The 16464-nt window shown below is 34.2% G+C and overlaps 1 protein-coding gene across 1 annotated transcript in view; it reads right to left on the bottom strand.

Annotated features, from left to right (window-relative positions):
- LOC113501500 (Ca(2+)/calmodulin-responsive adenylate cyclase-like) overlaps window positions 1–16464 on the bottom strand; it is a 49754-nt gene that overhangs the window by 30389 nt on the left and 2901 nt on the right. The window contains exons 3-4 of the mRNA XM_026882676.1: window positions 8325–8474; window positions 5124–5242 (exon numbers count right to left, since the gene is read on the bottom strand). Coding sequence (XP_026738477.1) covers window positions 5124–5242; window positions 8325–8474 — 269 coding nt within the window. The remainder of the gene's footprint in view (window positions 1–5123; window positions 5243–8324; window positions 8475–16464) is intronic.

Here is a 16464-nt window from a genome sequence, read left to right as displayed (position 1 = left end):
ATTGAATAATAGCGTCTCATTTCAAACAGAATAACTGTTGAAATAACAACGTAAAATCTTATATATTTATGAAAAAAAAATGTGTTTGTAATGGAACTTCTAGGATCAATGTAGACATGAAGATGATTTCTTTTTTCCTTATCAAAATATCAGAACAAAATGCTTTTAATTCAAAAACATATCTTTAATAATTTCGCAAGATAATGATGCTTTCAAATGTTTAGTAAGAAGTAACAACACAAACACTAGATGATAGGGCCAAATCTTAATTTACTGAGACAAGTGCCTGTTTAATGTAGACTGATCGTGACGTCAGCGCTAAGAAGCTAAGTGTCGATTCTATTCACATTATATTTAGCAGGAATTTAGGAACAAGTGGCATCTCTGAACTATAATAATAGAGTATTTGACTAAAGTCAGATTTTACAAAAAACATGGTGTTTTTCATTTTATCACATAAGGAATATAAAACGCATTTAAATATCGGAGTGGAGGCTAAAAACTAGACTTAGACTATTTAGCTCAGAACTTCGGCATAGATGAACCGATTTTGTTGATATTTTTGATTCGTGTAATAGCTGTAAATTGATTTGCAGCAAGTTTGGCAGTAGTTTTTAAAGGAAGTACGTTCCTTTTTATGTAAAAAATATTATATGATTAAATCATCACATTTAATAAAAGAAACACACCCTAAACCCTAAACAACAAAATGAAAAATCAACTCTATCACAAATTAATAACAAGTTAAAAACAAAAACGCAAACCGTTCTACAAACAATGTAATCCAGTATTTAATTAAAACATCGCGAACATGTTTAAGAGCCGACTAATTAAAAATGTTCGAACATGTAACCAATTAATACAGACGTAATGAACGCGTCTATTGTTATGATAAGCTGTATCATAATATCTACTCTCTTAATGCTCATCTCAAGTACTTTTAACGACTGTTCAGAGTCTAGAACGAAATTTTAAAGTAATCTTATTGTAAAGAGACGGTTCTTATGAAAGAAAGAAATTGAAAAATTGCAAAGAGCGGCTTCCACACCAGCAATAATACTACTATAAGACGTAACATAAATATAAAAATATAAAAAATAAATAATAAATAAATGAAAAAAAAAAAAAAAACATAGGTAAGTCGGAAAGTCTCTAGTACTTTTGATAGTATTACTGCTACATACTTAGTTATTGTAGTGTCCCTTAAGATGATTGATACTTCTGTAAGACTTACGTACCCGAAGGGTTAAAAATAGAATCAATTCATACTTTAGCAAATGTGTCTTTTGTATAATTACAGTAACATCTTAGATGAAGAATAAATCTTCTGATTCGAATTCTGAGTGCTCTACTACAATAACATATCTTTAAGAATTCCTTCGAAGTTATGTTAAGTTGTATCTGTTAGACAGTGGCAAGATATATACTTATGTCTAACAAGTTACTAGTAAGAAAACGAGCCGACTCATGTAACCACTAAGTTGTGTAAGACTAAGTTTATTTAACCACAGAAAACATGGTGATTGATATCATTAAGTAATAAATACATGTGACCAGTCAACTGGCCCCAAACATCACTGTTTAATTCTTGAATTTCTATGCAGTTAGACACTTATTTAAAGTAGGTCTCAATTTTTTCTTAGAGTTCAAGTTTTTTCCTATAATATTTTGGTTTGGCTGTGACAGCGTGATATAGAGATAGAATACTTTTAAGGGTTCTATACCCAAAAGGATACAAATATAGATCGAGGTTAGGCAAAGTTTGTTACGGTTCTTTTGTTATTTAACGTAACTTAACACAACCGATTTGTTTTTCTTGAGCCTATTTGTAAAGAGCCCTCATATTCATAATATTAGGCTGGACTAGATCGATTTCTCTTAAAATGACCATCAACGAATTGGAAACCTCATAATTTTAAGTCAATACAAAACAAATTAATAAAAGCTAATTGGACGATTTTCCGTGTTTACTATCCATCAAAGATAACCAAATATTAAATCTGATTATAAAAATAAATGTGGTGTTAATATAAATATTGTATGAAGATGTTTTTCATAAGCAATACATCACGTCAGGATGAAAACTAAATCTGCCCTCATTTATCTATTATCAAAATGTTTTATTTTCACGGTCTAGATAATTTACAAGCTAATGTGTTACGGAAGTTTAAAAAAATATTTTAAAGATTTCCAACGTTAAAATCGTTGAATAATTTTAATTACTATGTATAAAAATATTTTGATCTGTGTGTAAATTTACTTTTATTTTCTTGAGTTTCAGCTTTCGTTACAGTGACATTTGACCATGGTAAATAAATAGATTAACTACAAAAGAGGAGGAGTCATCACAAGTCAAGCTACGCTTGATACGGTTGGATAGGTAACCTCTCTCTACATAACGAAAGCCTCTGTGTTTTAGAAGGCTCTTTAAATTGTGGGTCTCGGCTATAATTGTACATCTTTGACAGTCGTTACGGGTAGTTAGAAACTGGGTAGTCAAAGCCAGTCTTACGAAGGGGTATCGTGTTGCCCAGGTTGCAACTGGGTTGAGGTCAGATAGACAGTCGCTTCTTGTAAAACATTGGTACCTAGCTGTATCCGGTTAAACTGGAAGCCGACCCAAACGTAGAGAAAAGGCTAGGATGACGATAAACATACAAAAGAACGCCAAATAGAAAAAATGAATGAATTAAAGTGCTACTGATTTTCAAACATGTTTATTTCCTACAAAAATACAAACAACAATCAACAGGTACATTAGAAAGTAATAAATAAGTATTACTTGGAAACGATAATTCTAACGTCCATCGCGTTAGTATTTAGTTGTAGCCTCGCAGTAAGTAATTAGAAGGCGATAACGTTAATCTTAATGTGTGGACCGCTTAACATGGCTGACTCTGATAGCAACATCAACAATTAGAAGCTATGGACGTGTCGAAGGGAATTTTCAACAGATAGCATGTACTACATGTTGAAAAGTAAAACAAAACAAACGATAAAATTAACGTTTGTTTATGTAATCATAATTTTTAAGGCATTCTCATTTTTTAAAGTGGCAAGCAGTTGATTAATCGCATCGTATTTTGCACCATTAGTCACAATTGTAACAAAGGATTTTGTATACCATAAACTTTATCATCGGTGAAAAATATCTCGGACAAAGCAAAATTTTGTACCTTTTACCCGATAAATTATTGAAACAGTAACCGTTGTTGAATTGACCCAGATAACAGAACACAGTGTAAACAAAAAGCCAGGTAGTACCCATTGTAAATTCTCCTTTATCACATTACCTGATGAGGTAAACGGAATAAATCATGTAAACAAATGAATAAATAAAGATCGCGACCCGACTCACCCCAAAATGTCCGAACACATCAAGGAATTCGTTTCGTTTTAATGCATCGTAATAAAATTTATAAATACTTAAACAAATTCAGCATCATCAAACGAATTTAAGACCATCGAAACGATAAAACGTAATGTAATAAATAAAATTAAAATAAACTTATTAAATGTGCTCAAAGCGTATTAAATTGATCTTTAAACGTTGAAGTGTTGTGTGTTGTCTTCGAAATCACCCATATTACATTTAAAGCTGGATGTGGCTTGGAAAGATCGGTATCGATAAGAGTATAAATATATACTACGCGTAAATAAAAGGTAACAGAGTTTCCCAATATAGTAAAAGTGATGATAAATGCCAAAAATATCCTCATTTTGTATTTGTCCCGCTTCAGATCCAAGCGAGAAATTAATATTTTTACTCACATGACTACGGGTCAAACGTAGGTACTTTTGTGTAAACAATTAAAGAATTGTTTGGTAAATTTATTTATTGTTAGAATGATAAATATTTTTTATAAATTAAATGCTTCGAGCGACAGCATGTCATTATAGACCTATATGCATTTTCACATACACGGACAGAAATGCTCTTCAATAGCTCAATTTACATTTGAACAATTGAATGTAAATTAATTAGTTGTGCACTAATTACTAACAGTAGAACCACAGGTAGAACTATCGTATTGATGTTTATTCTAAACATGGCGGCTTTCTGGTCATGTGAACATGTTGCTAGGGACATAACTGATGAGTTTTCCAAAGCAGGCTTATCATTTTTAACATGAGGAAGGAATAACTACTGGGTGTTCCGGTAGATAACTAATGCAATTCGGCAGAGCTTGAGCGACGATGACATGACTTCAGCCTCCCTTAGGGATGTGCATCCATCGCGCACAATAGGCAAATATGAGAGTATCACTTAATAATAGATGTCGGAGCCTGGTAGCAGCTCGTATGCATCTAGGATTCTATTATAGTTATATTAATACTAGCTCAAGGTATTTTCGTCCACCCAATAAGCCACCTGCTTTTGCCCATGGCTATATTTAGCGTCATTAAATAGAATCAATACAACTTGATAAGGGTACGCTGCTACTCTCGTTTATTGGAAAGAACACTTGACCTTCGTTTACTTTTCAACAGGCCCGACTTTGTAACGACAGACCCTTTGTCGGACAGTCGAGATTTTACCAATACATATGTAAGGGGTCAGCGAGATTCGCTTAAACTGCTCATTTAACGTAATTTGATGAGAACGTGTTGTGTTCAATGTTTATATATCAGAGCATTCCGATCTTGAACCTGAAACGGCTCAAATAAGGAGGGGAATTTATTCAATTCATCAATTTTATTAATTCTCGATGGCCTGATCTGCAGTGTATTGTGCAAGGTATTGAATCGGAGAGAGTTGTTCCGAGATCAATTTGGAGGTAGGCCAAAGCCTTGTCGCGTTCTAGATGAGATACTGCCACTAAATTGGCGAATATAAGCTAATTAGGTTTAGTTGTACTCGGTATATGGTAGGTATATAATAGGATTATGATTTTATGACCTGTTAAGGAGTATTAGACCCGTAGCTAAGAAGATTAGGCCGTTATTCGAGCTAATGCTGATCTTTCCACAAGATTTTTTTTTTTTGTTTGAAGACATAAAACTTGCGGTGTGTACTGGAATGTCTGTTATCTATTTTCAGCTGTCATTTCAACGCATATTCCGAACTCTCCAAGTTAATCTATAAGGGCCGTAAAATATCTGGGTTGTTAAAGAGAGCTTACCTGACTTGCTCGTGCTTCTGTATGTAGATTTTGTGGAACTGTCCTTCGACGGGCGAGATGATGTCGTTCTTCATCTCCATGGCAACGTGTTGTGGTAGCACTGACAGCAGCAATCGTTCCTATACAATAAAAAATCATATAAAGGAAAGTATTGTTTAGAGTGAGTTATTTGTTAGTAATGTAAATATGTTTTATGAATAAGGCGTTTGGCATTCGGCCGAATTGAACACAATGATCTATTAAACACATAAATATAATAATCTTTTAAGGAAACAGAATATTTGTATTTTTTATAATATTCCAAGTAGGTTTCGTCTGCAATGGAGCTGTAGCTCATAGAAGCCGGTGCAGAAAAAGATAATTATTTCAATCATTCATCAGCGCACAAAAAAATAAAATGTAATTACGCCCAATATGGCAATAAACCTACGGAGTTGAAAATTACGAGTTTAAGAAAATTAATCCTATACCTGTTTTAAGTGAGTTTTTTACGAGGCGTGTATGAACAATTTGCTTCGAACCGTTCTAGGTATCCGCTATAGAATCTTATAAAGACGTCGCCGACTAGTATCAAATTGAAATGCGCCGACTATACCGTATAAGTAGCGACCCTCGTGGCAATTTGTTCAAGCTTCTATAATATGGGCTACTAACAACTTTTTTATACTAGGTTAAGCGGCATGAATAAAACAATATTGTAATCTGGATTAATGTCCCACTTATTAACATATCGTCTAACAAAATGTTGTGTTTGGACCAGAACCAGCCTTCACACTTAACTGAGTTTGATATAAGTTTATTTATTTTATGTCCCCTCATTTCTACCGTTACAGACAGTATGGAAATTTATGGTGTTTAAAATGGAAAACCAGAGTCCCAGACGCATAAATAAAAATGTTAAATGATCGTTTACACTTTTAAAATCTGTAATTTTTTAGCTGGTTTGTCAACCAAGTTGAGATGCAGTAAAGAATTATTAACGTCATTTTATTTTACGAACCAGAGAAGTGGAACAAAATTTCACCTTTTACAGTTTTATATCTTTAATATAATCCCGAAATTCTCTACACAGAATAATCACAAGTGGCTCCTAATTGTTGTTTACGAACGAAATAAATTATTTCGTAGCCCTTCTTCTTCAATTATCGTAAATTTTCTTATGAAATCATGGTCTTTTTAAGTGTCTGAAGGGAAAATTATTTTTGATTGTATAATTTAGTTATTTTAGTAAATGAAACATAAGGAAAACAATACTAGATAGAGGAAAGATTTTAAGTTTTACGTACATTTCAATTTTTTTTTATGCAATTAAACATTAATTTAATCAGTAGGTAACTAATTAGTATTCAAACGAAAAAAACCGTTACGATAACTGGAATTTCCTTCTTTTCTTTTCTCACAACGGAGTCAAGAACTGACATTTACAAGCGTCTCAATAATTATAGGTTACTAGACACGTTAATTATGACGTCGGTATTCAGTAATACGCTACTTACGAGTTGCGGTTGATTGCACTTTGTTTTTGCATAAAATAACTCTTAATTTCCCACTAAGGTAAATAATATTAAATGCTTTGAATAATACGTACCGAGAAAGTCGGTACAGAATTGGAAAATGTAATCGTTTTAATATTTTATAAGCTTCTTTATCAAGTCATAATAACTGTAGCAATATCTCAAGGCCACACAAAGGGTCCCTTGTAAAGGAATTTTGTGAAAGAACAGAAAGGGAACAATTTCGTTGGTATAACCCGAAGCTATTTATTACATTCATACTTACGGTAGGAAAATGGAATATCGAAATATATATTCAAAAATTGCGTTTCAGCAAAATCGAAGTTCAAATGTTATATTTATTTGGTCTTTTGTACATGCAGCAACGAAAGTCTGACGACAACGACTTTACTCACGAATGACGCGAGCTTAGTAATGAAATAAAAACCCTCGACAATAACTGACAAGACAATAAAAATATTTTTAGCAGAATTGCAAAAACTTAGATATTTGCTAAATCTCAGTCTTAGCTATAGGTACTCCCACACAAGAAATGGTTTTCCATCTCACATTTCCTCGTTACCAATTTTATCATCAAACGAAGCTAAGAACTATCTCTTGATTGAGTCATTAATTTTCTATTTCAGTGCGCTTTCATCTGGGTAAACTTGCAGACATTCGGTAACTTTTCCCTACTGTCACCTTTTAAACGGCTCATCCGATTTAGAACGATACAAAATAAACCAAATTATACATGCTCAATCAGTTTTTCAGGTATAATGCCACAGACTGACACGTCGAACTTATAAAACGCCTCTTTTTGCGTAAGAATCAAGGAGTTTCTGCGGCCGTATTCACTTGGAAACTTAAATCAGTGGAAATAGGAAACATGCATTGCTTCGTATATGAGCTACCTTAGGACCTGTTCCGAATTGAGTAGACATGAATAGAAAATCACACGGTAGCTGGGTACAAATTGAGAGATTCTATACGTTTTAGATTCCGCAGTTAGTTGGTTATACCAATTTTATGAGCCATAGAACTAACTGTATTTATTTGTACGAATGTGGAATAAAAGGTTTAATACAATGTTATGGACAAATGGGAATGGTATTTTGGAATTGGTGTTGGTAATGGAGCGTGTGTAGTTATCACAATATGTTTTACGGCATTCCATGGTATCTCCAGAATGGTTAGCAAATTATTTTTACTCCTTAACTGAGGATAATTGTCTGGTACTGACGAAAAGTGAAGGAATAATGTTCTATTATCCCTTTTCCTCTGACCATCTTCCTGTTAGACTTTAGACATGACCTACCTAAGCAGACACGTAATACCATGATTCATTGGATAAGGCAAATTAATAACATATTATATAAATGTGCATAATAATGGAAATAATACGAGTCCTTAATTGAGTGCGTACAGTTTAAGCTGTTATATACTTATAGGGTCTTGTTACTGGATCTTGACAAGCTACTACTTGCAGTTACAACTACGGGTGGAACCAGAATATTGTATATTGGAAATATGAGTGGCATAATTTCTGCTACATTTATTTTGCGGCGTTGTGTTGAGATTTCTAAGAAACCGAATATAAGAAGAGAAATTACGAGACCGATATAATGTAACACAGAAATAAAGAACAATTAGGGTTAGGAGACATGAAGTGCAAAATATCATATTTCATAGGAAGAAGAGTAGTTACCAGTTTTTCGTTCTCGTCTTCCATGTCAAGCCTGGCCGCGATGCAGTTCCTGGTGTCGAGGAAGGCGCGGCGCTGCGCCGTCTCCATCAGCGAGTGCATCAGCGCGCCCACCACGTTCACGCACACGAACACCACCACATTGCCCACCATCTGTTCAAACACATATATTTAACTACACATACTGAAATTATGTGGTAACGTAAATCAGTCCGCACTTAATTCAACCCAATTTCTTCCGGGAACTTTTGTTTTTCTGTTGGAATAGAGATTCTTTCTATCCACATTGATTGCCCTGTCGGTAAAACAGGTCTCACGAAAACGATCACTAAATCATCCACATTACTTTTTACTTATGACATAAATTCTCGTATCAAAGAACGATAGAACGATGTGATGAAGTTATAGAAGATGATAGGTGTATTGCGTCATTTGGAAATATTTTGATATGTTCGCTGTCGTAGAAGATTATGGCAGCATAAAGCCCTCGACGCACCCTCCTATTTATCGCACGGGACGTGTGAAAGCGGCGACGTAATAAGGTCAATCTAATGATACAAAAAGCGTATAGGAGAATGTACGGAATCGTGAGTGCCGTATAGGAATGTAGGTATTATTTCGGATTTCTGAAAGGTTTTCTGATAGTTTTAGGACTTGGATTCATAAAAAACTGGGTATTTGTTATATGACTTTTAAGAAATCACCTTTTGACCGAGGCATTCAATATATTACCATTACAAAAGTCGAAGCGGAAACTTGTAGATAAGAGACGGATATATCTTTCTTATTAAAATAATATCATCCTGTCACTGCCTTGCAAATATTAACGAAAGAAGCCGAAAAAGTAGCAAGCATTAGAACCTTTACCTCCTTTTAATAGTATGTTGGTTCTTAATCGATAGTTCAGTTAAAATGTTTTTGTAGTAGCTATAAGTGTCTTTACTATAGTGCAATACTATTATACGTAGAATAAATTTCCTTACCTATAAAATAAACGTTGATTATACAATATAACATGTTGCATAACATGCTATAAAAGTAATGAGACAACTTACTAGCGACGTAAGACAAGTACGTGTCGCCTGAATGACATCAAAGACTTAGATATAGTTTATGAAGTTCCGTTTGTGTGTACAACTTTTGAAGAATCGTTTCATATTCCTATATGTACAACGTTTCTTTATGCCGTCTGAAGGGTATGTTTCGTATGAATATCAATGTATTCTGTACCTATTGAAGATAAGTTAATTTGAAATCGATATCAATACTTCGCTACGTGAATAGCAATTGTTGCTCAGTTCAAGTAAGAATATAACCGGTCAAGTGCGAGTCGGATTCGGGACATTGGGATTCCGTACAACAAGGCCTCAAATTTATATATTTTTATAGAGGCAGCAAAAATTACATAATCGGTTAAAATTTCAGTTCTCTAGCTATCATGATTCATGATATACAGACAGTAATATAACTCCGTTAAAACCCTTCGGGTACGGAACCCCAAAAAGCTTCTATTTTTTAGAGGTAACAGTTTCGTTTAAGTACTTCGCGTTATTATACACATCACTTATAAAGCAAAACGTAATATTGAAACATACATTTCAAGCGAAGTGCAAACACATTCAGTACTGGAATTCAATTAAACATGGTCTGAAAACACTCGGCTTTAAAAGAAAAACTCGTGGAGGGTTAGCGCGGGAAACGGGGAACACTGATCGTTAACATTACACAGTACACACGTACTCAGGGTACAGAACGAAAATCCTATTAAAATAAGCAGGAAAAGTGGAAAGCTCATTAATATAATTAAGTATTTACGTGTACCAGGTTGAAATACCACAAGAAACAATTGTAATGTTTTAATTTATTACGATTGGGTGGTTAAGCTGCGTTTGTCATAAAAATATCACCTCGATATCGTAGCGAGTACGCACCTACATTGATTTATTCAGAACCCCTCTCCCCCGAGGTAATTACTTGATTAGCGATTATTCCCACCGTTTCCTCGTACAAGTAAACGCATTTTCATTATATTATGTCGGCGTTCTATACCTTAACGCGTGTGAATAACTTATCCATATTGAATATCATGATATAAATTAATGTTAGCTGTCTAGAAGTTCACGCTCTAGATGGTAAAGCTTATTGCAAGTCGGCTGCCATAACAGGGCGCTTGACACACCTACTATCATTTTATTGAGCTAGTGATCAGTGTGGCCCGTTAAACGTCTCATTTATTTATAGTGTTTATGAGAGAGGCAACGAGCCGTGCACTACATAGCCCGAGTTATGCAAATGTAACCTGTCGCCTGCGTCGCCACACTCGCCCCCACAAATTGACTCATCCTTCTAATAACAAAATATTCAATGTCAACAATCTACTAAACATTTTACAGTCATTCAAAACAAGCTGTACAGCTTTGAGAGCTATAAAACGAATATACTTCTCCGAATTTAAGATACATTATTCAGGAGGATGTGAAATGTATGTAACGAAATTTTTAAGTTGAATTTTTCATATTTGTGTTTTAAATTGAGCTTTGGCTCACGCTTATAGTAACAAAGGCACGAGCCATTTAAATTTGTGCTATGAATTGCAACAGCTGTCAATTGCTTGCAGCATTTAAATGGATCAGTTAGATGAACGTTAAAAGAGTACAGATAGATTATATGACATGTTTATATTACCTCGGGAGTCTTTATTTTTACCGATAGTACGCGTACAACTTAAATATTGTGAAAGTAAACAGAATGCCGCAAACTACTATTGACCAACTGCAGAACATTATAGTCTCGCGTGAACAGTGACGGAGTGACAACTCCTCCCAATAACTGTATCTAATATGAACATGATCTTGCGTTTCACAACACCAGTCAGAATGACAAGAAAGCTCACCTGTCCGACTGCATTACGTGAAATGGTATATGGCCGCGATCAAGTCGCGAGACAAGACGTGTTTATTAGCATGCCGCGTAGTGGCGCCTGCGAACACTTTCTGATGTACTTCACGATAGCAGAACAGGTGAAGGATTCATGTTGAAACTATTATATCTAGTTAAATCGACATATTCATTACTCTCCTAAATGCCTTAATGGTCAAAGTTACAAGACATAATGTTTATAACACCGTGATTGACATGCTGAATAATTCCTGATAGCCGACACAAATCTTGTCGAATGGATCGTTAAATCGTTTATCACCTAACGCGACCGTACTGCGGCGGCGGGAGTGCACACGGTGTAAAAGCGCCCGATTAAATTATACGAATGTGTCTGCATTATTCGGGCCGTTCGCAATTCATTTCCGCAGCATACCGGTGAGATATATTTTTCAACATGTTGAAAACATTTGAATACAGAATCGGCAGCCGTGACGTGCGCTGGGATACATGCGCACAAATATTTCAAGCTCAACGTCGGTAAACTTTTAAAATATTTGCTTTATAGTTCATTGGAGAGCAATCAAGATAATTATAGCGAATAGACATTCAGTGGAGTGACATGAATGTGACCTGACGCTGGCGTGTGAATAACGAGCAACTGTGAATAAATTTTGCGCCCATCGTTGTATAATACATTATTATTATGGAAATGCGCGGTGAACTCGCTCGCGGTGGAGACATGTTCCATAAATGTGTTTTGGCTTCCCCTTGAGGCCGTGCGGTGACACGGGAACGACATTGGCTGCCCAGCGAATAACTATTCTATACAAAATGTCATGATAGGAACCATTATTATAACAACACAACATTTCTTTAGGAATATTTTGCGTAAAAACAGTGAGAATGTTGTCACAATAATAACGGGAAAAGATTATTCTGAATACATTAGTCCACTACAATGATTTTGAATTTTAAAATTCCAAACGGGTAACATATTCATGTATGCAAATTTATAATGTGACCATCTTTTAGTACTTGTAGTGTTGTTTTTCTTATTCATTCGTAAAAGTACTACAATATCATAACGTCTATAAAGTAACAGCTTTTTAGCTCTTGTCTAGACTAAGTATTATGAAATGAGAAAGCAAAAAGTGGTAAAAGTTGAAAACGATACAAGCAGGTAAGGTAGCTCAAGAGTATCCATTAGGGTATTGCAGTTAAAAACTGCAGCCAAGAGAAAAAGTTAATTTATTATTTCCATTGCCCTCTAGAGATAGAGTTTATCCGCTAAATGCTAAAACAGAAACATCATTTTATTATCTATACTAATATATAAAGCTGAAGAGTTTGTTTGTTTGTTTGAACGCGCTAATCTCAGGAACTACTGGTCCAAATTGAAAAATTCTTTTTCTGTTGAATAGACCATTCATCGAGGAAGGCTTTAGGCTATAAACCATCACGCTGCGACTAATAGGAGCTAAGATATAATGGAAAGTGTGAAAATAACCGGGCAGGTATACCTAAATCATAACTTATATCTTCTACCCACGGGGACGAAGTCGCGGGCAACAGCTAGTTTAGATATATTATTATTATCAAAATGGTTTGCTAGCATTGAAGATGTTTTGAGAATAGATCCAAGTTGGAGATTCCAAGACGAAAGGATGTACCTACTAGGCAAGTATAGATATACCCACATAATAGGCCCTTCTTGAATAATTCCCACAAAACCTAAACTACAAAAGATAACAATCTTTTAGTACTAAAACAATGATCCCTTGTAAATGAAACACAATTGTTCTTCAAATTATTTGTTAAACTATCTTAACATGTTCTCAAAATAAAAAGGTTCACCACCTTTTAAAGCAAGATTATCGATGATGTGGAAATAAGATGGCGCAGTACACGGGTTATAGCTTTGTCACTTTTGCACACACAGAGAGCCAGCTGCATGTGAATAGCAAGTATCGAATTCTAAAAAGGGCATGCTGATATAGGACTATAATTATATTTATTTACTGGATGAAGAAAACAACACTGAATTATTATATTTTTTTGGTCCTTTAAACGTTGTTTTTTTTATTGTGGTGTTGTGGTGGCTTTGCACATGTATCAATTGTTTTGTTTTGTTTTTTTATGACTGGCTTTTTTAATTATTTATTTGGCTATTACTTTTTTGTTATATAACTCTTTTGTTGCATACGTAAATCATATATTATATATAGTACAAGCACTCTTTTTTTTAAAGAGTAACTTGTGGACTTTCTTGTTAATTCTTCTCCAAATAATCAACATTTAGGAGTCACGCAGTAGAGCCATTACTGTACATTAAGAAGGCCTATTAGAAATAAAACCTTTGAATTTGATCTTATTGAACATTAGTTAAAGTTGATATCAATCATTATAATACATCATTTACGTAATGTAATACGCAGCTCATAGTAACGTGACCACATGGTTTATACTGAAATATGATTAGATGATTGGTATGCGTAAACTATATTGAAGCATCAGTTTATTATATCACAATAAATTGACTGATATTTCATGAAGATGGATTTTTTTATGTAATAGTGTAAATTGATTTATGGAGATAGAAACTCTATACTTTTACATACATATTCTTGATTGATCTTTAACTTTATTAGAGTAACGTACCCAAATTTCATTTACCCAATTAAGGTGAAGAAATAGTCGGTGCGACCAAAAATTTGGTGGCTGATCATTTTATTGCATATATGTATGTACGTTTTTCTTTAACTTTATTCAACGGAAACTTTGATATTGGCGGTTTTTTTATGTAACATAATTATTACATGATACTCGTAAAAAAAGAATATTTGTAACTCAGCAAGTATAATAGCTTCCAATAAAAACATTTTCCACTAAACCAATTAGAAGTTTTACTTTCGAAACATCTTCGCCGACAAATTATGCTCTCGGGACACAAAAGATAAAGGAAAACAAATTGGTACTTAACTGAGATAAGATAATGTATAACCAATTACATTAATCTGAAGAATAGAATTGTTTTTATTACTATAACTAGCTGTTGCCCGCGACTTCGTCGCCGTGGGTAGAAGATATAAGTTATGATTTATACCTGCCCTATTTTATTCACATTTTCCTTTGTATCTTCGCTCCTATTAGTCGCAGCGTGATGGTTTATACCCTAAAGCCTTCCTCGATGAATGGTCTATTCAACACACAAAGAATTTTTCAATTTGGACCAGTAGTTCCTGAGATTAGCGCGTTCAAACAAACAAACAAACTCTTCAGCTTTATATATTAGTATAGATATAGATAATTAAGTCTACATGTTTTTATTTGCACTTTAAGTAACAAATGTTATTTTTAGGGTTCTGTGCCCAAGAAGTACAAACGCAACCCTATGACTAAGACTCTAGTGTCCGACTGTTTGTCACCAGAATGTATCTCGTAATCGTTACCACTATAACAAAAAATATATAAAACGGAGTCTGCAGCGGTTGGTAAAGTCATATAACTATGTCTTTTTCGTCTTTTCGCATTTGTATTTCTTAGCCATATAAGTATGTAGCCCTCAGCGTCGTGAGTCCGATACCCAGTTCACTGGATTTTTACTCACCTACACTTTAAATTAAACATAAAGAATAGTAATTTACCAAAATGACAGCAATAATAAGCATTATAGTATAACAAATCACGGCTTCTATTACAGACAAGTAAGCCGATTGATTTATAAATACCAGATGTTCCGAGCGCTGCCGGCGTTAGGGTCAGTACACACGGCATAGCAGTAAATAACCTCCAATCTGTCAAATATCTTACTGTCTTTATACCGAAATGTTTGTTCCGAAAACTAGGTTATGTAGCCAACATAATAGTTGACGTATTTTTTTTTGTTTTATGGATCTTTAACCAGCATACTTTTTTTTATAGCCTTTTTGCAGGGAACCCACAGTATTGCGTGTCCAACTCCTACCCGCGATTTTTTTTTTTTTCGATTTCTTTTTGGATGCATAAGCTATCATTAATATGCAAAAAAAATAGTGTTTGTATGTTTCACTTTTTTTGTTTACCTAAACCAACCATCAGTGTTCCTCGGCATGGTCTATAGCCGTTTCTGACAAGTTTTAAATTAGGTAAAAACCTAGTACCTTGAACACGACCAAATATTACGGAATTCTTGAGTACATATTTCATATTGGTAACGTCCGTTTAACTATTGTCTAAGTTTCTTAACTGTCAGTGAACACCGGATACTTACATCGATCGAATTGCATTTATATCCAAATAAACAGACGCAGATTGATATATTTGCAATACAAAAAGCTTTCATACCTCCAACATGAGCAGCCTTCATAAATATTTATATTTCAGTCTATCAGCTTATTCAGTCATTGTTATACTTTGGCCTTCAAAGATTGAAATGATTGCTGTAATCCGTCCCGCCGTTTCACGTACGAATATAATACGCGAGATATTTTATTAGTTTCCATTGTTTACGTGTGAGTTGTTTGCTCTCATATTTGCTTTGTTTTTGAAACGAGATTGTGCTAGCTACTTTTTTCGTATGAGGTCCTTGATTTGTAGGGTCCCGTAACAAAAGGGTAAAAATGGAAATCTATTACTGAGGCACCGGTGTCTGTCCGTCCGTCACCGGGTACGTCTCATGAACCGTGACAGCTAGGCAGATGATTTTTCCAGATTATGTATATCAATGTATGGATTAATTAGAATGTCTAGCTAGATCATCCTAAGTAGAGCTGACTTAATATATTTCTTTTTTCATATTAAATATTTCCATGGTCTATTTGCTTTTAGTTACTCAAATTTCTATTACATAAGACCAATGCCTAAGAAGCTTTATTTATATAGCAAATAGACTAGAATGGAAATACCCGCAGACTAAATATGAAACACACGAGTGCCAGGGAAATTTTAATACAGCTTACATAACGAAGGGTACACGATGGAGTTGTAAAGTATTTTTAAATACACATAAAACTGAAATATAAATGCCTACATATTATAACACAAAGTCTTCACAAATAGATGGACAATAAACGCTCAGTTTTTATTGCGTTTTTATATTCTCAAATTTTCTAAAGTTTTTCTGTTAGATCTGCTTCTACTAGCAGTTTAAAAGTAGATTTATTACTATAACATTACATCTTCGTAATTTTTAATGTTGCCATTTATTTTAACATAAGATAGTACCTTCATACTGCCTAAAATCTTTTTGAAATATTGTCTAGGTAGTGTCATAAAATGGAATTAA

The sequence above is a fragment of the Trichoplusia ni genome, chromosome 2 (genome assembly GCF_003590095.1).
Source record: "Trichoplusia ni isolate ovarian cell line Hi5 chromosome 2, tn1, whole genome shotgun sequence".
Taxonomy (NCBI): Eukaryota; Metazoa; Arthropoda; class Insecta; order Lepidoptera; family Noctuidae; genus Trichoplusia; species Trichoplusia ni.
Note: the sequence above shows the minus strand (reverse complement) of the source record. Positions and strands in the feature narration are given on the sequence as shown.